Source organism: Meriones unguiculatus, chromosome 4, assembly GCF_030254825.1.
Source record: "Meriones unguiculatus strain TT.TT164.6M chromosome 4, Bangor_MerUng_6.1, whole genome shotgun sequence".
NCBI classification, from domain to species: Eukaryota; Metazoa; Chordata; class Mammalia; order Rodentia; family Muridae; genus Meriones; species Meriones unguiculatus.
Window position 1 is genome coordinate 95,193,933 of NC_083352.1, and position 22,387 is coordinate 95,216,319.

At 47.8% G+C, this 22,387-nt stretch overlaps 1 protein-coding gene across 11 annotated transcripts in view; it reads right to left on the minus strand.

The window, feature by feature from the left end:
- Cit (citron rho-interacting serine/threonine kinase) overlaps positions 1–22,387 on the minus strand; it is a 166,053-nt gene that overhangs the window by 7,231 nt on the left and 136,435 nt on the right. For 7 of the 11 annotated variants that reach the window (XM_060382541.1, XM_060382543.1, XM_060382539.1 and 4 more), the window contains 18 exons: positions 21,907–22,047; positions 21,134–21,241; positions 19,187–19,349; positions 18,752–18,916; positions 15,402–15,539; positions 14,758–14,938; positions 14,517–14,608; positions 13,558–13,662; positions 13,190–13,359; positions 12,028–12,108; positions 11,726–11,861; positions 9,229–9,368; positions 6,556–6,648; positions 5,142–5,250; positions 4,917–5,045; positions 3,996–4,076; positions 2,033–2,111; positions 1,748–1,927 (listed from right to left, as the gene is read on the minus strand). In XM_060382541.1, coding sequence (XP_060238524.1) covers positions 1,748–1,927; positions 2,033–2,111; positions 3,996–4,076; positions 4,917–5,045; positions 5,142–5,250; positions 6,556–6,648; positions 9,229–9,368; positions 11,726–11,861; positions 12,028–12,108; positions 13,190–13,359; positions 13,558–13,662; positions 14,517–14,608; positions 14,758–14,938; positions 15,402–15,539; positions 18,752–18,916; positions 19,187–19,349; positions 21,134–21,241; positions 21,907–22,047 — 2,291 coding nt within the window. The remainder of the gene's footprint in view (positions 1–1,747; positions 1,928–2,032; positions 2,112–3,995; positions 4,077–4,916; positions 5,046–5,141; positions 5,251–6,555; positions 6,649–9,228; positions 9,369–11,725; positions 11,862–12,027; positions 12,109–13,189; positions 13,360–13,557; positions 13,663–14,516; positions 14,609–14,757; positions 14,939–15,401; positions 15,540–18,751; positions 18,917–19,186; positions 19,350–21,133; positions 21,242–21,906; positions 22,048–22,387) is intronic. The other 4 variants (XM_060382544.1, XM_060382540.1, XM_021631773.2 and 1 more) reach the window with 1 other exon arrangement.

Genomic DNA, 22,387 nt, shown 5'->3' on the forward strand with positions numbered 1-22,387 from the left:
GCGAGAGTGTGAAGATTTGATGCACACGTGAGTACATGCACTAAGCACATGCTCGTGCCAGAGAAGACCAGAAGAGTGTGGCGTTTCCCCGGGAGCTGGAGTTACAGGAAGGGTGAGCCTCCTGATGTGTGCTCATGACCAAATGTGGGAGGGTCCTCTGCAAGAGCAGTATACACTCTTAACCACTGAGCCATCTCTCCAGTCCTCACTGTGAGACTGTAAGAAGGTTGAAACTGAACTTACTGCGGTGTCTGGAGGTGGAGGCAGAGCCTTTAGGGGGTGAGCGGGGATGGACAGAGACCAGAAGGTACCCTCCTGTGTTGTTCCATGTCTCTCGCCATGCGATGCCCTGCAGCACCTCAAGACATGGACAGCTAGGCCACTGCCGGACCTCAGAACAGAACCATGAGCCTCTTTCCTTCATAACTATCCCAGCACCAGGTATTTCATCATAGTACCAGAAACAGACTAATACATGGCACTGTCTTTATGGAGCATCAAACAAGGGCTTGTTCACATATATTTGCAGAAAGATCTCTAAAGAGAAACACAAAAGCTTATAAAATTGGTTCCTTCCTGGGTGGTGGTGGGGAAGGAAGGAAGCCAGGTTCAGACCCTTGAGGGATGAGACAAGGGGACTGTTTGAGCCAGTTCAGGGCAGCATGGAAACTTGACAAGACCATTAACTCTTTAAATTAGGGGAGAGTGGTACAGCTAGAGCGATGGCTCAGCGTTTAATAACTGTTCTTTCAGAGGACCTGGGTTCAGTTCCCAGCACCCACATGGCACATCACAACTATCTCTAATTCCAGTTTCAGCAGATACAGTGCCCTCTTCTGGCCTCCTTGGACACTGCGCACACACATACATGCAGGCAAAATACTCATTTACATAATAAAAATTAAAAAATAAAAACCAAGCCGTGTAGTGGCACAGTCCAGAGGCAGAGGCAGTTGGATCTCTGTGAGTTTGGGGCCAGCCTGATCTATATAGTGAGTTCCAGGACAGCTGCTAAGGCTACATAGTGAGACCCTATCTCAAAAAAACAAAAATAAAAATTACAAAAATCTGTATTTTTAAAAACAAGAAAGAAAAGAAACCCACAAGATTATACCACTTAATACCTTTGTGCCCTTCGGGTTCTATACCCTGGGGTTAGTAGATTGCCAACACAAACATAAATGCAAGTTTTGAAATAAAAAAATATTAAAACTCCTCTCAGGTTCCACAGAAGCCTCCACATGGTCTGGGAAGCCACGGCCCACTCCCATGCCTCACACCTTTGGCCTCCCTTGCCTCCTGGTGCCGCCCCCTTGCTTTGTTTCAGAAGTCCTCCTGGTCCCCAGTCTAGGCTGCAGGCGCTCTGTGAGCTCCCACCATACTCTAAGCCGTGCTCTAAGGGGGACTGTCAGGACTAGATGGGGGGTTCTACTTGCCCCTCTCTTGCACGGGGCTGGAACAGCACAGAGGAGGGGCCACAGGTCTCCCTGGGGCTCATGACTGGCATGGCAAGGACACAGACCAAAGAAAGGAAGCATGAGTTGTGAGAAGATCTCAACAGAGATTCCTCAGGAAACTGTCAGATGGCCCCTGCCACCGTGACCAGGGAGCCCTCTACAATCCTTGTGACACTTACGATGGCCACACACAACAATGGCAACACAAAAACTGCATGGCTTGCCTTCAGAACAAGATGAAGACATGCCCATGCTTCCCCTGTGGCCCCGGAGGGAGCAAGGCTCAGTACCTGCGGGAGGTGGAGGGCACCCGGTGCTGGTCAGTGCCAGACTCCTTCACGAGGTTTCCTTTGCAGCATATGACCCTTAACTTGTCCTGGTAGGAGGAGGCCAGGTAAATTGCTCCCGAGGAAATGGCGGGGCCCAGGTAGCGCGGGTTTGGGATTTCCAGATATGCTCGGGCAGGGGTCCTGCAGTATTCCAGAAGAGGGTTAACATTAGTTCCTGCTGCCTCCATTGCAGGGTGGCACTTCGGTCCCTAAGCCTGTTCTCAAAGCGTGGAGGGAAATGCTTACCCCAGTGAGGAACGTGCCTGGATCTCAATTACTTCCAGTGAGTTGAAGTGAGTCACGAACAGATAAGGTTCTCTGTAGGCTTCAGGGCACCAAGGAGGATGAGCATGAGGCAACAAAAGAAGAGGTGGGGTGGGGTGGGAGAAGATGGAGGAAGTAAAATCCAAACTTGAGAAAGGACCAGTGACCCAGCATCCAGTACCCTACAAATACTTCTCCACACCGCACAATCACACGTGCTTGGGTTCATTCACTGCCTTGTTCATTGTAGCATAAGACAGAATAGCTTAGATCAAAGCAATCAGTTAAGAAAATCACAGTAGCCCTGTGGAACTCTGCCCAGGGTAAGAAATGCATCAGGAGGCCCCACATCTACCCACAGTGCACTGCTCAGCCAGCAGGCCAAGTTCAGAAGGATGCGCTGAGCATGCTGTGCTCACGATGGGGTGGAGTCTCACTGGGGTGAGAACTCTCCAGCGGACCTGCATGTTATATGCATTATATGATATATGTAATTCCATAATATAATGCATATATATTATATACTCTCCAAGCTTTAAATTTTTTTTCCTATATATGCATGTTTTGCCTGCATGTATCTGTGCACATGTATGTGTGATGCCCTCACAGGCCAGAAGACGGTGTCAGATGCCTGGAACTGGAGTTACAGATGGCTGTAAGCCGCCATGTGGGTGTTAGGAAGTGAACCAGGGTCCTCTGGAAGAGCAGCCAGTGCTCTTGACTGCTAAGCCATCTCTCCAGCCTCCCCATGTAAAGTTTTTGAAAGACCAGTGTATAGATAGTGCTGTGGGGTTATAGTATTATGATTTATTTCGTTTTGTAGATAGTCTCCCTATGTTATCCAGGCTGGCTGTGACCCTCCTGAGGGCCACCACACCAGATTTATCTTAATACTCATCTCTCTATGACAGTGTCCCTACAAAGAGAGAAGACAAGATGGGCCCTGCTCTCTCCCCTCGAGGGGAAAGCAGGCCGTCACTGCTGCTCCTGTGGCAAGCCATGACTTTGAGCGTGGCAGCCCTGTTGGCCGGCTTGAAGCAGCAGAATGTGCTGCAAGTGAAAGGCCACATGGCCTCTGTTTATGCTCTAGGAAGAGTCCAGAGAGAGGGGAACCAAGGCCTCCAGCTAAGTGACCCCCAGCCATGACCACCACCAACCAAAAAATAAAAAGAGAAGAAAAAAGACAGAGAAAGAAAAGCCACCTTGTCTCTTGAGCTGTTTGTTTGTTTGAGTTTTTCTGTGTTTGTTTGTTTTTACCTTTTCCTTGTTCTGGACCCCCAATGATACCATGGGGGCAGAGCTGAGCAGACTTAAGTTATGGGCAACAAGCACACTTACTTAAGTCCCTGAGTTCCAGGATGGCTTATTACATAGCAATAGGTGAGCAAAAACGCTTATTTTCTTTTATATGTTCTCTCTCTCTCTCTCTCTCTCTCTCTCTGTGTGTGTGTGTGTGTTGTTTTGGCCATCATGGTGCTACTAAACATCCACATAGTCTAGTCTTATGGACCTCCACGTGTGTATTTGTTCTTTGACCTACTCCACATTTAGGGACTTACAAACAAAAAACATCACCTGACAAGATAGTATAAGGATGACTACAGTATTTATACTTACAGAATGAATAGGTAGGACCTCATTGTTCTGCCTAGTCAGAATTAACTTGTGTTCAACTATGCCACGGAATGGTAGGCAGCCTTGAAAATGACCTAAACTCCACAGAAAATACTGTCCTTTCTATCATGAAAATGTAACACTTTACATTACGTAAAGGCTGGACTGTGGCCTCTGCGATCTGACAATCACACTACTAGGTAAATACAGACCATGCCACTCGAGTCCATTAGAATAAACCAGCACCAGTCCAAAGCCAATAATTCCACACAATTCCACGCAAGCTCTAGAGAACAGGAGATCCACCATGCCCACCCAGTACCGCACATACCAAAGGCCAGAGGTAAGCGACTCCACTTGAGATCATCTGTGCGGCTACGTCTTCCATATGAATCCACAAACACCCCAAATTCTGTAGGGTGTCAAGAGTATGGGGACATTAGTTCCAGAAGCCACTGTGATAGAAAAACAAGGAACAAAGCCCAGGGACGACTGGCCAGATTTAACCAGACTGTCACAACCATGTGACCTCCACAGAGCCATCTCTTAGTTCAAACTGAGTAGAAACTTAAGTAAAGTTTTATGATCAATTTTAATTAGAGAGTTCAAGCAGGGCTGGAGAGATGGCTCAGTGGATAAGAGCACTGTCTGCTCTTCCAGAGGGTCCTGATTTCAATTCCCAGCAACCACATGAGGGCTCACAACCATGTGGAATCTGATGCCCTCTTCTGGCATGCAGGTACACATGCAGATAGAACACTCATACATAAAATAAACAAATAGAGACTTCAAGCAAAAAGGAAGGAAAGAAATGAGAAAAGAAGGGGAAAGAGAATAAGGCAGAGACATACAGACAGGGAGGGAGGAGACAGGAGGAGGGAGATAGTCAAGAGACAGGAAGGAAAGGAAAAACTTTAAACTGTTCAGCCAGCAGGCCAAGTTCAGAAGGATGCGCAGAGCACGCTATGCTCACGATGAGGAGTCTCACTGGGGTGAGAAAAGAAAGGAAAACTTTAAAGAAAGAAAAAAAAATCGAGAGAAAAAGTAGTAAAAACCAGAGAAAGACAGTGAATGGCAGGAAGAAAGGGAGGGGAGGCAAGAAAGAACTGTCACAATGGCCAGGCTCCTGCCCTGGTTGGGGAGAGGGAACCATAGAGGGCAGCCATGATGCTGGGCAGACATTCTCTGTCCCCTTGGCCAGACCCACCCTGCCGACCAAGGGAAATGTGTTGGGCCCTGTCTGGGGACTGACCATGGAAGCATAGCAGGTACTCTTCTCGCTGCCCAGAGCTGTTTGCCTGCACAATGGAGACAGGGAAGCTGTTGGACGAGGAAGCGAACACGGCAGGTGCCAAGGAGTGGTCATTCTTGTCCAGGAACTCTGTGAAGACAGGCGAAAAGGGGCTTCAGGAATGATGCCAGAGGTGCCCTCCCCAAGGCCCGGGCTTGTAGGGCAGGGAGGGGACGGCAGCCCTACCCTCCAGCGTGTACTGCTTCATGTCGATCTCATAGAACTTGTTGGTTCCGATGAGGATACTGTAATTGGTGAAGTGGATACAGCTGCAGGGCTCGGAGGTCTCTATCTCCTGAGGTGAGGGGCACAGAGGGAAAGAGATGACACAGGATGCCCTGTTTCCTCTTTCTCTACCTGAGCCGCTAGCCAAGCCTCTGGACCATGCCTGTCAGGATGACCCATGACCTGCTTGCCACCTCATTATCTTCATTCTGTACCAGCCCAGGCATCCTTTAAAAAAAGGAGGCGGAACTGCAATTCCCAAACAGGTGAGAAACACCATTTTCACAGACAAGCAGAATTCTGGAATGCCACACCTATTATTGACACTAGCAACCAGGGTGCCTGGCCTTAGAGTCCTCCTTTGGGCTAGCTTGTAATTCGTTAGGTTCTTGTCTGAGTCTGTATTAGCCACACAGCATTTCTGCATCCCTGTCTTAACTGCCTCCTAATTATTTGCAGTTTTCCACGCTAATCTTAGTATCACAAAAATAAAACAAAGCATGACAATCATGCTTTCTCCCAGTGATGGGCAGGAACTGTTTGCCTGAAGCCAAACTTTAATCACCATCACAGGAAACGTGTCCATTGGTTGCCTCCCAAGTCTGAGGAAACAGAGAAGCAGGACGCTATGGTGAAAGGGAGCAAAATCAAAGGTGGATTTAGCCTGAGATGTGGAAAGTCAGCTCCTTCTCAGACTCATTGTCTCACTTTCAAATCAGCGGCCACTGAAGTAGCCAGCTCCACCCCTGGAAGGTGAGTGGTCAGGTAGCACCAGGTAACAAGCCTACTGTGACACAAGCTCACTAACATAAATCTGCACACGGAACACACGTCCTTCCTCACCCTGGGTATCCTCATGACATGACCAGGCGTGGGCCAGGCTCGTCATTACACAACATACTTAGTCCGGGGGCAGCGGACACCTCTGGAAGCGAGGCGAATTTAAAGGAAGGAGTGTTCCTCCTCCACACGGCAGTCAACCCCACACAAAGCACTCTGTCCCGAGGAGAACGGGACCCCTGATCACAAGTCAAAACACAGGCAGTGCTGGCTTGTCCCTCAGCACCTGGAACCTCCAGGTGCTAGGGAAGATGAGGCAGAGGCTGCCAGAGACTGCTAACTTCTAAGACAAAGGTGCTTTCCGTCAGCTCAAAAGGGGCGTCTCCTCCATCCACCTTCACAAAGCTGAGTCTTTTGGGCAGATCCCAAACAGAAGGGCAGTGAGAGGGGACACTGTGGCTACCAGAGGCTCTGGGCTCTTCAGCAAGGACAGGTCTCTTGCTCGAAGCAGAGCAGAAAGAACCAGACACACACTTTCCTCAACACAGCACGATGTGTGCACGGACCCCAGGGGGAGGCTGGGCCGTTAGCTTGCCTTCCGGATGCAGTACTTGCTGAGGTTGTCATTGTAGCGGAGGATGACGACTTTGCTGGGCATGGCAGCACAGATGCAGAGGCTGTTCTCGATCTAGAAGGCCAAGGGGGAGGGGAACAAGAGAGAGACCTTGTCACCAACACAGACACCAGCTCTGCACAAACTAGACCAGGTCTCACCTCAGCACCAGTGACAGTTTAAACCAGATTATTCTGTGATGGAGTTAGGGGACCACCTGTACACTGGACGATGATGGGAGCATCATGGGCCTGACCACCAAATGCCTGTAGATGCCTTCTAGTTGTGACAGTCAAAACAACCTATAGACGTGACCCTGGGGACAGAATCAGCCCTGGTTGAGATTCACTGCTTTAGCTGGAACCCAGGGAAGGCCTAGGGCCCATGGGACACCTCACAGTTCGTGCTTTTGAGACAGGAGGACAGGTTGCCATGAGGAAGGTGGTGGAGGGTACATAGTAGAAAACTCCGGGAGGTGGTTCGTCTCCACCCAGGACATACACTCGGGCATGGTTATGGGCCTTTCCGGAGCGGACTCTCACAGGCACAGCTTCTTTTCTGTCGCTGTGTTAAGACACCCTGACAGAACACTGCACCGGAGACAGGGTTCACCCTGATTCTCAGTGAAAGGTGCAGCCTGTCGCAGTGGAGCTGGACAGCTGGCAGCGGGAGCTGGAGCAGGTGGAAGCAGAGACAAATGCATGCATGCTAGAGCTTAGCTTAGAGAAGGGGCTGGCCTGCAATCAAGGCTGGCCAATTCACAACAATTCACCTAAGGCGATCCCTCACAGGCACGCCCAGCAGCCCTTCTCCCAGATGATTCTAGACTGTCCAGTTAGCAACTAACAGCCATTACAGGACTTACTGAAATGGGCCGAGGCCCCACACTGAGTAAGGCTGGACAAGCCTGAAGGGTGCCAGATTTCCCCTCTCTCCGCCTTCTAATCTATGCAGAAGACAGCAAACAGCTCAAGCTCCTGGCTTCCATGCCTTCCTGCTGTGATGGGCTAACAATAATATGGAACCCTTCCTTTAGCTTCACTCACAGACACAAGAAAATAACTAACACACTTTGGGTCCTGAGGGAGAAGTTCTTTGCTAGGGTCTGTGGATATGGTTTCTACAGCAGAGTCTTTTTCCACCTTCTACAGTCAGACTTATCTTTCACCAAGAGTGAAAAGAGGTCCAGTGCACAGACAGCCCTAAACTGAAGGTCAGCAGTTGAGAACAGGGAGGAAAGTGCAAATTGTTGGTAATGCTGCTTCTGAGGTTGGAGAGGCTGTGTATATAATACATTATGAGGCCTTATAATTTACATGCACATTTCATATAGTTTTCAGTGCTTCAAACAATAAAATAAAAATTATTTATACTTTCTAAAGTTAATTTTGGAAACTGACCTGTTCATCTCTAAGTAACTCACTATTCACAGGAGAAATCTTAAGGTATGTGGGATGATAACAAAAAAAATGTAAATATCCAAAGACACAAGGTGCAGTTAAAACAATAGTCAGAGGAAAATGCATAGCCTTGAAAGGCTTATATTAGAAAATGCTATGAAATTTAGGGAGCTAAAGAAGAAATTGGGAGATAATAGGAAAAAAGTTAAGGGAAATTAAATGAAGGAAGAAAAATGACAAAGGCATAAGATAATGATAAGAGGGTTGGTGAGATGACTCAGTGGTTAAGAACACAGTCTAGGGCTGGAGAGATGGCTCAGAGGTTAAGAGCACTGGCCGCTCTTCCGAAGGTCCTGCGCTCAGTTCTCAGCACCCACATGATGGTTCACAACCATCTATAATGAAATCTTGTGCCCTTTTCTGGTGCGCAGGCAGACTACTGTATACATAATAAATAAATAAATCTTAAAAAAAAAAAAACCCCACAGTCTGCTCTTCTAGAGGTCGTGAGTTCAATTCCCAGCATCCACATAATGGCTAATGACCATCTATAAAGCGATCTGGGGGCTGGAGAGATGGCTTGGTGGTTAAGAGCACTGTCTGCTCTTCCAAAGGACCCAGGTTCAATTCCCAGCACCCACGTGGGAGCTTACAACTGTCTGTAACTCCAGTTCCAAGGAATCTAACACTTTCACACTAATGTACATAAAAATAAAAATTAAATTATTCAAAAAGAGGGATCTTAAAAAGAGGGATCTGAAGCTCTCGTCTGGCACGCAGTTGTACATGTAGAGGGAGCACTCATAAACTAAATACATAAATAAATACTTTTTAAAAAGGGAATAATAAATAAAATAATGCTGTGGCCCAGACATCCTTAGCAGGCCTGAAACTCACTTTGTAGACCAGGCTGACCTCAAACTCAGAGATCTGCCTGCCTTTGCCTCCCGAGTACTGGGATTAAAGAAGTGCACCAGTCCATGAATTATTAATTTTCAGCAGCTCATCACATAAACATATTTTCTAGCAATCTGGAACCCCGTGCCTCACCATTTGCTTTCATATTCCTCAGACAGTTTCCCTGGATTCAAAGCCTGAGGAAGCCTCACGTCTACCAAAATCATTTCACTACCAGAAGGGAGCCACGTGTTCATGGACCCAATTTTCAGGGTCAACTCAAGTAAGTTCAGTGGGAAGAGGAACGGGCTTGATTTCCAGAACATCCCATCTGCAAAAGCCTTTGAGGGGAGTTTACCTTGCCAGCAGCAAACAAATGGCAGCCTTTGACGGCTTCAAATATGTTGGGGGAGATGTCGGGCTGGGCTGGAAGGTGGGACTGTGCTAAGGATTGCTTCACCTTCTTCACGTCCACCAGACACAGGGCCCGATCTTCCCCTGGGAGGAAAGGAACAGCTACGGTCAGGTGGTAACAAATGAAGACACAGAAGACAACAGGAGCACCTGTGACTAAAAGCCACAGGGGCAGAAGGGCTTCCAGGTTTGGAATATCTGCACATATGACGAAATATCTTGAGAACAGGACCCAAGTCTACACCTGGAATTCCTCTGTGTTTCATAAACCTCTTATAGCCTAAAGCCAACTTTATACAGTAGTGTATGTGTGTAGAGTGTGTGTGTGTAGTGGTGGTGGTGGTGGTGGTGGTGGTGGTATCCTTCATTTTGATTGGGAACAAGCAAATGAGACCAAGTATGGAATTTTCTATTGCACCACAGTGACACACAAAATTTCAGACAGTGGAAGATTTTTGGATTTTCTGAATGTGTACACTTGACCAGTATACACATTCATCATGCTTTAGATATGATATGAAAGCAGCCGATTTCTTGGGGTATGGGGATAATTTTGCACGCATGAAACTGAAGAACACTAGATGAATTTCAAACATGCTCCCAGAACAGGGAAGAAGGAATGTGTTAGGGAGCCATGAAGGGGTCCAGCATGTTCTCTAGTACAGCTATTCAGATGTGTCCACGGTGTGAGACAGAGAAAGGGATGAGAACCAATCCAGATGTCGTGGCTTGTTCCTGTAATCTCAGGAGGTGGAGGCAGGAGGATCACAAGTTCAAGGTCATTCTCAAGCTATGTTAAAAGTTGTAGGTCAGTCTGGAATACCTACCTCAAAAATTTAAATAAGTAAATAATAAAAAGTCCTGCCAACAAGTAATGAGGTTTTAAAAAGAAAGGTATCTGCCACAGACCTGTGACAGAATGGCCCTGGCTCACAGGTTCATATGTGGACGAACTTGGTTGGAGTCACACCTACAATTTACTCAAATGGGAAGAGAAGAGAAGAGAAGAGAAGAGAAGAGAAGAGAGAAGAGAAGAGAAGAGAAGAGAAGAGAAGAGAAGAGAAAGAGAAGAGAAAGAGAAGAGAAAAAAGAGAAGAGAAAGAGAAGAGAAAAGAGAAGAGAAAGAGAAGAGAAAGAGAAGAGAAAGAGAAGAGAAAGAGAAGAGAAAGAGAAGAAGAGAAAGAGAAGAGAAAGAGAAGGAGAAAGAGAAGAGAAAGAGAAGAGAAAGAGAAGAGAAAAGAGAAGAGAAAGAGAAGAGAAAGAGAAGAGAAAGAGAGAGAGAGAAAGAGAAGAGAAAGAGAAGAGAAAGAGAAGAGAAAGAGAAGAGAAAGAGAAGAGAAAGAGAAGAGAAAGAGAAGAGAAAGAGAAGAGAAGAAGAGAAAGAGAAGAGAAAGAGGAAGAGAAAGAGAAGAGAAAGAGAAGAGAAAGAGAAGAGAAAGACGAAGAGAAAGAGAAGAGAAAAGAGAAAGAGAAGAGGAAGAGAAGAGAAGAGAAGAGAAGAGAAGAGAAGAGAAGAGAAGAGAAGAGAAGAGAAGAGAAGAGAAGAGAAGAGAAGAGAGAGAGAGAAGAGAAGAGAAGAGGATGTATAGAGAGGAAAGAAATGTAACCAAATGTTGCAGAGTGTGAATTCAGAGGAAGGATCGTGTAGCAATCACATCATGACCACGTGCAGAAGACAAGCTCTCAGGAAGGCCACAGCCCAGGCTGGGGCCAAGGCAACTAGAACAAAGGGCCCGAAGCCCAGCATGATAGAATATCCCCGATTTCCTACAGCTCAGGAGAGAGAAGGATCAGGAGGCCAATGTGAGTGTGGGCTACATGAGACTTCATCTAAAAGAGAAAAATGAAGTTTAACTTTAATCAGCCCTTGAGGCCATGCACAGATAAAAGTGAACGGATAAAGAGGTGGGCCCAGGGTCTAGTGGGAGGTCTTAGGTCACAAGAAACTTTATAAAGAAGCAGGCTTGCTAGTCACTGTCCCTGTGTGGTTCTAATCAGCTGACTGCCAGCATGCTCCTGCCATGCTGTCTATATGTGGTGACACAGCCAAGGAGAAGTTTTCACCAAGGCTGCACGATGCCATTTGGGCTTCTGAACCTCCCCAGTTGTGGGGTAAACAGGCCTCTTTTCTTCAGCAGTAGCCTGGTCTCAGGTGTTTCACTACAGCAATGGAACCTAACATGGCATTCTCCACCAGGCAGAACAGCACGGTGTTCCTTGAGCATGTCGGACTGTGCTAAACTAGATGGTGACAGGAAGCCAAATGTGGGCAAAAGGGCCCACCAGCTGAGGCTCACCATCAACAGAGACACACAGAAAACAGACATTGCTGCTCCAACCTGCTGCCAGGAGATTGCCTCTGCTCATCACCAGCATCAAACTCAGCTCTCCAGGGGCTGCCCGTAAAAGTCAGCACGGAGGCTGTGCACTAGGCCCCCCACCTGCTATCATGAGCAGCTTCTCCAGGTCCTTGATGATATAAATCTGGAAGACCGCTCCGATTCCCGGGATGTGGGTTAAGGAGTTTTTCAAGACATTCAGTGCATAGAGCCCTTCCTCAGTGCCCACCAGCACCACCTGCCAGGGCAGAAGTGCAGAGACAAAGCCACATTACCACAGCAATCCTGTACTTGACAGCAGCAAAGCCACCCCCTTCCCGCCAGCCACCACACAGCCAGCATCCTGACAGTGTGCATCTGCAGCCAGTCCCTGGCTGATGGTGCCCAGTGCCCAGGCAACATACCTGGTCACTGAAGGGCAAGGTACAGTTCATGTCAAGCCGGTCATCACCTTCCAGTTTCAGCAGAGAGTTTCCAAGTAATTTCTTTCCATACATGAAAGAAAAATAGAGAAGAGGAGACAGAGTGAGTTCTAACTATCTCTAACCAAACCATCCAGAGGGACAGAAACGCAAGCTCAAAAGCACACACTGGACCAGAACCTCACACACGCTGGGCCATGAGCCCAGGTTCTGGTTCCATGCTTTAACTAAAACTCCTGAGGCTGTTATTGGTTTTTCCAGGGCAGCCCTTAATTAGCTTCGGAGTTACAGCTGTGTGCGGACACACACAAGTGGGTGGGGTAGGTATGAAAAGCTAGCCGCGATAGGAAATAGTAAGACAAAGCTACAGAGAGTTAACGGGCTGTTAGGAAGGACCCTGCCCTGCCTCAGCTGCAACAAAAGTGCAAAGCACAGGTGTCGGTGGCAAGCCAAGCCTCTAGTTCTTTTTACCTCAACCCACACTGGCTGATGCTCACAGGAAGTACGGTCACGTGCCTATTGTATACATATTAACGTACATTTCAGCAAGAGGCTCGTGTGTAGAACAAGACACAATTCTTCAGGAGGTACACGGTCAAGACTGTTCCCACTGCTAAGTGTCTGAAAAGTGCTGCTTGGTCTTCAGCCAGGCAAACACCAATGAGCAATGAGCGCGTCTGCATCCAGGAATGTTGGCCAATCAAGACACACCAATGTCTGCAACATCTTAGGGATAAGCGGGATTTCAGACCTGCCTGTGGAGAGCAGCTGCCGCAGAGGCAGCTGGAGAGGCCGTGAACAGCTTCCCAGAATGCAGGTGCTCAGCAGCAGAATTGAGTCTGCTTCGTCATTCATGAGCAAAGTGCGTATAACTCAAGGACCTCACAGAGTAAACAGAAGGTCTTCCGTATAAACGCTGTGGCTGCTGTAAGACTATTCCAGGCACACGCCACAGGGGTGCCGCCTACAGCCTGCACCTTCAACACCACAAAGATAGTCATGACGTTAGCTGCAGCCATCAGCCCTCAGACAGAGCAGAAGGGAAACCCTGCCAGGCAGTGGGATTCCCACCATTACAGTCAGTGCCCACAACTACACACTCTACAGAGAGAAGTGCCACACCCATGGTCATGGTCATACTCACAGCATCGGCTTCTGCCTTTTCCCTAGAAACTCTCCCACCTGCGACGACAGATTCTAAGGCGGTGACCCAGCGCTGCTTGTCAGGGAAGCTGGGTGCTAGCAAGTAGAGGGTTCTCCCAGGCCAGCAGGTGGTATGTGGGTGAGACTCCATCTTCAGTATGTATGGGACATCTACAAGATTTCAGGGAGAACAAGATTGGCCACGGACGCTCCCCAACCCACCCCCTAACAGGGACGCTGTCATGGTATCAGAATCCCATCAAGCCCGCAACTTGTTTTCCTGCTAAGCTGGGGGACTGGGCAGAGAAAACTGCCATGTCCCCACTCCGAGCCCACCTCTTGGGCAGGGCTCTTCTGGGTCCCACTCACCTGCTTTGGCTGTATTTGCAAGTTCAGAAGCACCAACGGCACCATGAATAGATACATCCCCGTCGGGAAGGCACAGCTCAAATTCTTCCACCGGCCTCTGTCCAGCTTGGTGCAAAGAGGAAGGGTGGAAAGAAAAACAAAAGAACAGGAACAAGAACAAGAGAAGAAAGAGAAGATGGAAAAGAAGAGAGGGGAAAGGAGGGGAGAGGCAGGGAGAGGAGGGGAGAGGAAGAGAAAGGAGGGGAAGGGAGAGAAAGGAGGGGAAGGGAAAGGAGGGAGGAGAGGAGAGGAGAAAAGAGGGGAGAGGAGAAGAGAAAAGAGGGGAGAGGAGAGGAGAGAGGAAAGGAGAGCAGAACAGAGGAGAGGAGAGGAAAGGAGAGCAGATGAGAGGAAGGGAGAAGAGGGGAGAGCAAAGGAGAGGAAAGCAGGGGAGAGGAGAGAAGTGGAGAGGAGAGGGAGGGGAGAGAACAGAGCAGAAGAAAGTGGTGGAGAGGAGAGCAGAGCAGAAGAGAGGCATGTAAAAAGTCGCACAAGGACAAAGAAAGGAAAGAGGTGCAGAGGGGAAAGATAAAAAATAAATAAAGCGTGTCATATGAGTGGCACAGTCAACTTTGTGGTGGCGATGCGGATTTGTGGGCTAGTTGACTGAGACGGAAGCTCTCTGGTGTGTTAGCAGGTGGGATCTTCGGGGCAGCACCCTGCGGGTTCTTCAAGGGGGAGACCTATAGATTGAGTATCGCACCAATAACCTTTAGAGAAGTCACCTGGCCTTTCACTTTGAAAAATGGGAAAGCAGAGAAGGCTTGGGAGGCAGTCCAAAAAAAAAAAAAAATTGTTTGTTTTTTTTTTAATATTAATAAATAAATAAAACCAAAAACTAAAAACAAAGCCTTCACTCCAACACTGGAAGGCCTGGGTTAGCCGCGTGCACTGACATTCCCTCTAAATCATTAATTTACCTTCTCTGGCTTCATTGTCATAGATGAGAACTTTTGACCCCTCCAAGACAATGTACTTCCTGTCCCAGCCTTGCTGCCCTCGTTTGTTATTCCTGGGAAAAGAGAGATGGACAAGAAGAGTGTCAGAACTGAGAAGAATGAGGCTGGAGCAAGTGGGAGGGGTTTCCTCAAAGAAACATCCCTAGAAGATGAGGAAGAGTAGAAGTGGCTTGTGACCGTCCAGGCCACCCTGCGATGGTACCTGGGCACTTTCATCCACCCTTCTAGGTGCAAGCTGCTGCTGGGCTCCTTGCTCTGGAGACCTGGGGAGTTCATCTTGTCACGGCAGAAGGCCTCAGTGAAGTGTGTGGCATATTCAGCAGGCAGGCCACAGGTGGCTGGCAAGCAGGTGGAGCACTTGGGATGGCACATCACTTGACATTCTAGAGGAAAACAGTGGACATGCTGACGGTGCGCCACCTGGGCGTGGGCAGTTCCAGCCAGGCCCAGGCTTGGCCACCCCCAGGAGTGCTGCAGGTGGAGCTGGGCACACAGGTGAACCCTACACTCTCCAAGGTGCCAGGCTCCTACAGGGACACAGAGAGCTACTGCGTCAGCCAGGTTTCCTGGCTTCGGTCTATGCACCCACAGAGGTGTGTTCAGGAATGTGTGCACATGTTCGTTCCAGTTCAAGCCAGGAGAGGAGACACCAGCCTGACACCAAGGGGCTGGAAATGAACAAAGATGGAAGAACTTTTCGTACTGACTTAGGGGTCATGAGCTGAAGCCGAGTTTGAAATCACAAAGGGAACAGTGCCCTCCCACTGAAGGGAAAAGCTTCGGCAGTGACTCTACTGCCCAGCTTGAGCGCTGCCTCCACCTGAAAGACGCGCAGCCCGCTCTTACCGAGACACTTGGATGCCTGGCGTCCAAAGTGCACGGTGTCCAGGCACACGGCACACTTGGTGGCTCGCATGTTCAGGCCGACGTTAAACCGGTGAGGAATGTTGTGGTGCATCCGCTCCTTAAGACGCCGGCTGAATTCTGCGGGAAAAAGATTGTTAAGTGAAAGTGAGGCGAAAATCCAAAGGGTGGGAGAGACGGCCCCCTTTTTGGATTTGTATCAAGAATCTATTCAGAGTTCTTGCAACCCAGCACTTTAACTAGATATTCTCCCAAGGAGGAAAAATGGTCCCAAAGTACCCTAAAAGATGCAAGGTGTAACTAGGCTTTAGGAGAGATGCAAATTAAAACCACAGCAAGGTGCCGTGTCACTACAATGTGTAGAATCTGAGAAATGGAAAACCAGGGTTGAAGAGGATGTGGAGGAATGACAACTTTCCAGTGGGGATGGAAAATGGTACAGCTACTTTGGGACCCAGTCGGATAGTTCCTCTAAAAGCTATACATAGAATACAATACATATATTATTCCAGCAAATCCACTACTAGATTTATGCCCAAGAGGATGGAAAACACACACAGGCCCACAAAAATCCTGCACATTGCTCACAGTGGCACAACTTATGAAATCACAAACAGAAATAACTCAAGCACCCCCCTGTAGCGTAGTGGTAAGATGTGCCACCAAGCAATGAAATATTATTTAGCCACATAAAAAAAAAAAAAAAGAAAGAAATGTGGCGGTGATGTGGGCTAAAATGTAGGTGGATCTCAAAGAACACAGCGTTCTGGAGAGTCAGTCAGAAAGGGCTGTAAGTAGTGTGATCCCATTCATGTGAAAGACCTAGGCCAGCAAACCCAGAGAAGTAGAGGTGGGGAGAGCGACGGATACAGAATGTCTGCTGACACAGTTCAGGGGTGCCCTATGGCCAGAGTGACAATGATCAGACAACACTACAACGGACTGAAAACACTGAACCGTACATCTGAAGCAGGTGATCTGCAGGGCGTGGGAAGCACAGCGTGTTAAACTGCTGAAACATGAATTATAAAATTATTTTAGCCACTGCACATGCATCCTGATTCATATAAATCATAAGGCCTCTATGACCTGATAATTACTTTATTTGAGAACGTATCCCTGGTGGGAAGCTGGCTGAATGATGACATGTTTGTGAACACTTAAGAGAGGGAGGTGGTTATTGGTGTTTGAAATGGGGTCTCATCATGCAGTATTGGCTGGCCTGGAACTCCCTCATTATGTAGACCAGGCTGGCCCGCTGTCTCTACCTCTGGCTCCTGAATGCTAGAACTAAAGGTGTGAACCACAAGCCGAGCCCTAATAATTTGTAAATATTTAGTCATGAAAGATGTATGTAATGCTTCTCATAGAATCCAGTTTAAAAGTAATAATTATGAACTGCAGAATTTTTTGTTATTCAATTAAGAACTGGCTGAAGAATTCTTTCACATCCAGTTTTTTTAAAGAGTTATTTATTATGTATACAATGTTCTGTCTGCATGTATATCTGCACGTCAGAAGAGGGCACCAGATCTCATTATAGATGGTGTGAGCCACCATGTGGTTGCTGGGAATTGAACTCAGGACCTCTGGAAGAGCAGCCAGTGTTCTTAACCTCTGAGCCATCTCTCCAGTCCCTACATCCAGTTTTCCCATTTGTTCAAAATAACATTTGAACAAATAACCATTTGTTCAAAACTTTTAATGTTTGAAGAACTGAGTCTTACACTTCTATTCCCGCCTGTTAAATTAACAAGGCTGCCCAGCCACCCAACACCCCCACGCCACCCCTTTTACTGGCTCTCCCTCACAGTGACCTGTGAGAGGCAACTTTACACAGAAAAGAGCTCAGAATGTCCCCCAAGCCCTGCTTTGCTAAGGTCTCCTTACCACACCGCCCTCTTCCTTTCTCAGGATATTGTAAGGAGTAAAAGACACGAATGCACAGCAATACTCAAGAGGGCAGGATACACACCCAGGAGGGACATAGGAAACCACAGTGCCCAGAGAGCTGCTCCAGGACACCTGGCGGTGGACACCTAGCCAGGAACAGTTCTTCCCCATCTGGGTGACTTTTAGAGTTAAACACTCTGACCAAAGTGTCCTATAAATACAATAAGAAGCCACCTTGGCCCACAAGTCCACAGCCACAAGACAATGTCATCAAAATTCACAGCCTGACTGGAGAGGCAGAGCCAGGTAGATTTTTGTAACTTCAAGGACAGCCTGGTCTACAAAGTGAGTTCATGACAGCCAGGGCTACAGAAAAACCCTGTCTCAAAAACTCAAAACAAATAAAAGTAGATAGATAGATAGATAGATAGATAGATAGATAGATAGATAGATAGATTCACAACATGAGAAGGTTGATGGTGAAGCCAGGGTGCTGCGTGATAGCTCTACTCTGCTCTTCCAAGGCTTCTCAAACCATTCTCCTCGTCCCTTTCATCTCTGTGTGACACATTATTTTTGAGACCACAAGGAAAACCCTTTACTCTGTCAGTGGTCATAGCAACTGGCCACAAATTGGTTGCATTTGAAGTGCCCATAACCTTTCACCCACTGATTCCTTTCCTAAGAACTCACCCGTCAGCCATTTCTGGAGGTACAGGATGTCATGTAAGGCAGGTGGCAGCAAGGACAGGTCTGCTTTGGTAGGGACTCACACAGCCACCCTACACAATATATTCAGTTCTTTGCCAGAGGGAAGCATATTTAACCCACTATTACAAAGCACTTTAAATAACCCTGAGATAGCTTGCAGGGTACAGGACAGTGTCAGTGAGATTTTTTTAAAGTGGACCTAAGAAACAAAGGTTAATTTTTCTCATGTTCACTGCCATTGCTTTTAGACAGGGTCTCACTATGTAGCCCTGGCTCGCCTGAAACTCACAGCAATCTGCCAGCCTCTGCCTCCTGAGCGCTGGGATTAAAGGTGTGCACCACCAAAATGTTCACGTTCTCAAACTATATTCGTATCAGGTATGGAACTGAGTATCAGCACAAGCTATGCTGGAAACTACGGTGTTTGACTCTGGGTAACAGAACGGGAAGGAGACCTTTCACAGCCTTAGACTGAAGTCCTGAGGACAGGCTTCCCCTGCCTGCATTGGCTTTACAAGGAGGAGGGGAAGAAGGACCTGGGCCAGCATGCTCTGCCTGGCCACAAAACTCCCTCTACCACACTAAGCAGCAGCGAGATGTCCTTGAGAGATGCTGGCTGGCATCACACTCTTGGACTTCTCAGTCTAACGAAGTTCTTTTCTTTATGAACTACCCGGTTTCAGGTGTTTGGTTAAAATAGTATTAAACAGGCTGTGGTAAGGGCATACCCTCTGGAGTTGATGTCTCCTTTCTGCGGCTGGACGGCGGGGCAAGCAGGCTCATGGCACTGGGCTGGTGCTCGGGTGACCGCACAATGGCAGACATGGCGATCTGCTGCCTCGCAGTGGCGGGCGTAGACGGGTGTGGGTGGTCTGTGGCTTTGCGGTGGGCAGCTGCAGAGACACCAGTACAAAGCCTTTCAGTTGATTCAGCCACCTAGTGGAGGTTACCTATGGCTGTCTTTCAAGGACCCAAGACCAAAAGGGCAGGTGTTGTGCTAACTCAGTAACACTGAGGAGGCTGGAAAACTTTCAAATATGGGACATGCCGGGAATGAAAACGCACAGACCACAAACAAAGGTGCTGAGCTAGTTTTGGCCAGTCTCAGGGGGCATGGTCTTCAGCCTGGTCCATAGTTTTGAAGGCTTTCCAAGAGCTCCTACCTTCCTCCCGGGCAGACCGGAGTTCAATGCGGGTCTTCTGAAGGGCTTCCTCCAACTCCGCACAGCGCGCTTTCTCCTTTTCCAGGGCTAGCTTCAGTTCATTGTACTGCAGAGGAACCTGTGTGGGCAAAGCAGGGTCCTCTTTCCGTCGACTAAATAAACCCTAGCAATGGAAACAGAGATATCTCCTAACTCCTAGAAACTGACACTGAACCCAAGCTAGAGGAAAGCTGACTCGGGAGGAGCAAGCCACCAAGGCCAGGCACATACTCACTGTAAGTGTGTTTGGGGAAAAATGGCATGTGAAGGGGGGGGAGGGGAGGCTGAGCCTCAGCCATTCCAGTCGGCTGAAAAAAAGAGTGGGGTGCGGAAGTTTTCACCAAGAGGGTTAAAGATGCTTCAACTGCCACCACCTCTTCCTTTAGCATTCCCAAGACAGGAGAGCCATTTCCTGGGTCTTTCCCCCTCAGAAAATGCAATCAGGATGGATGGAGTATGGAGCTGGGAGAGGTGACTATGGTTCAGAGGTCGTTCTTGCCTTTGAACTTGTCTCATGTTGACTGGTGACAGGACATGGGAGGGGTGTGTTTGTTTTTATTTTTAAGAAAAGAAAGCAACATTGGAAAACGGATGCTAAAATGATATCAAAACAAAGGGTTTACTAAAAAATACAAACAGAAACATTTACTGTACACAGAAGAGAAAAAAAAATGGAATCACGCATCTGACGAAAATTAACTAAAAGGAAAACAAATGCAAACACCCTAACTACATCAATGACACAACCAGAAAATAGTCCGCTGCTAAAATAAAAATGAAAAAGATTAAATATCATGAAGTATAGCAAGCATATATGGTAACATGGTGTGTGAGAAAACCCTCCCTTGCCAGCACACGCTCCCCACCTCAGCCCCAGAGCTGACCCAGGGAATGCTGAGGCCAGCCGTGGGCCTCGGTCCCTTCCACAGGCTATTCCAAGTCATCAAGTCCTTCCCTTTAAAATTGCTGCCATGGTTACTGCAGTGTGCTAGGACCCTTGGGAAGAAACTGGCGAGGCCTTAGAAACCTTCCGAAACTCGGAACGCTTGGCCAACCTAAGATGAGAGCTGCAGCAGTTGGGCAGCACATGGACTGGGCTTGTGAAAGCCCATCCTCACAGGGGAACCTTCAGATAACCTGGTTCATAGCCAGCCCAACCCCACCGCTCGTACTGGAACTGAACCTAGGGCCTCGTAGGTCACAGCTGGCTTCTCATTCAGTTTTCCATTTGCTTGTTATTGTTACAGTTCAAAGCAGAGAGCGCAGTGCTGGTGAAGGCAACAGCTGCCTAATCAAGTTTTAAGCAGGCCGTTTCAACTTCCCTGTATCCAGGCTAGCCATTTAACAGCACAGGACTATGGCAGAGCACACCTGCAAACCTAGCACTCAGAAGGCAAAACAATTAGGAGTTTTAAGTCCAGCCTGAACCACATAGCAAAATTCTATCTTGAAAAGATCAAAGAATAAAGGTAAGTAAAAGCACTGGACAGTTCAGTCCTAAGTGCTTGCAGCAGACCCATGCAGGTGACATGAGAACCACCGTAGAGTCCCAGATGTGTGACCTGCTAAACTCTCGGAAGCCACTTACACATGACCTTCAAACCTAGCAGTCAGCCTATGTGAAAGCCTTTCTCTCCTTCAGTAGATGACCCCTATTCCATCCTAGCTTCTCTTCAGGAGCAACGGGAAGCACTGCCCCTCTTCAGAGCTGAGTTCTTGGTTAGCCTTGATCAATGGCCCCCTATGATAAAGGCTACTCCAGATGTATTTAGATCTAGTTCTCAACCAGAATAAACAAAGATGTATGTTCTTCTTCTGTTTCGACGATGATTTATCACAGTGGTATCCACCAAATCATGGGTGATGGAGCGAGACTGCCTGCTCCTGCTGTCAAGCACCATAACTCACCTTTTTCTTTTTAGCCGGCTGGTCCATTTTGGCTTGCAGAAAATCAATGAGTTTGGTTTGTTGAGAAATAGTGCCTTCCATTTTCACCTTTTCATGAGAATAGAGAACCTAAAATTCATAGAAACAAGGATGACCTCAGAGTCAGATGAAAGCCTATGTTTGAATTTGATACTTTAAGAATATGAACAGTCAAGTAGGAAAATGGAACATGAACAATGGGTAGGTAATTATTTAGTCCCAAATTTTATGGTAAAAAGAAAAAAAAAAGAACAAAAACTCATGAGGCCAGCAAGATGGTTCAGTGGGTAAAGGCCTGCCACCAAGCCTGTTATTTGGATCCTAAGACCCACATGGAGGAGGGGATTGACTTCCCCAGGCTCCTGTCTAACCTCCATACACATCCCCTGGTATACCTCTCAAACAAACACAGTAAATAACCAATAAGCATATGAAGAGTAAAACATACAGTGGTTAATTGTGGGTTTCAGGTGGTGGATACTATGGAGAGAGCTTTCAACTTCAAAGAATGTTTGAAATTTTTTTATAATTAAATGTTGGAGAAACACATGCAGCCAACAACCAAAAGATATTAACAACAGAAAAGAAGAAGTAGGGGAAAGGAAAGGAAGAGAGGAAGAGGAAGGGAGAAGGGGAAGAGAGGGGAAGGAAGGGGAGGAGAGGGGGAAGGAAGGGGAGGAGAGTGGGAAAGGACAGGCAGAGAAAGGAAGGAAGTAGGGGAGGAGTGGGCAGCAGCGGCCCCTGCTGGCCCTCACCTGAATGTTTTCCAGCTGATACTCCAGGTCACTCCTCTCTGTCTTCAGCAGATCTGCCCGGTCCAGCGCCTCCTGAAGCCCTTGCGTCAGGCGGAAGATGTGGTTCTTCTGTAGGTCCATCTGCTGCTGCAACTTGGCTTGCTGGTGAGGCAGAGAGGATGGCAAGAGGCTTGACACCAGGCAGAGTACAGTCCTTTCCCACCGCTTTCTATTCCCCAACTAACTTCCATCACACCACCGAAAGTTCCCTTGTAAGAGTTTCTTCCAGAATTGCTGGTTGTTTTCTATTCCAAGACAGGAGGGCACAGCTGAAAAAGAAGTTTCTAGGACCCTCTGAAGGCCACATGCCTATAATCTCACACTGAAGTGTAGCAGAAATCCAGGCCTCCTCACTCTGCCTTACAAAGGAAGCCATTTTGGCACCTCAGAGAAAAATCCAAAGCTGACAGTGAAGCAGTGAGAATCAGATCCATTTGTCCTA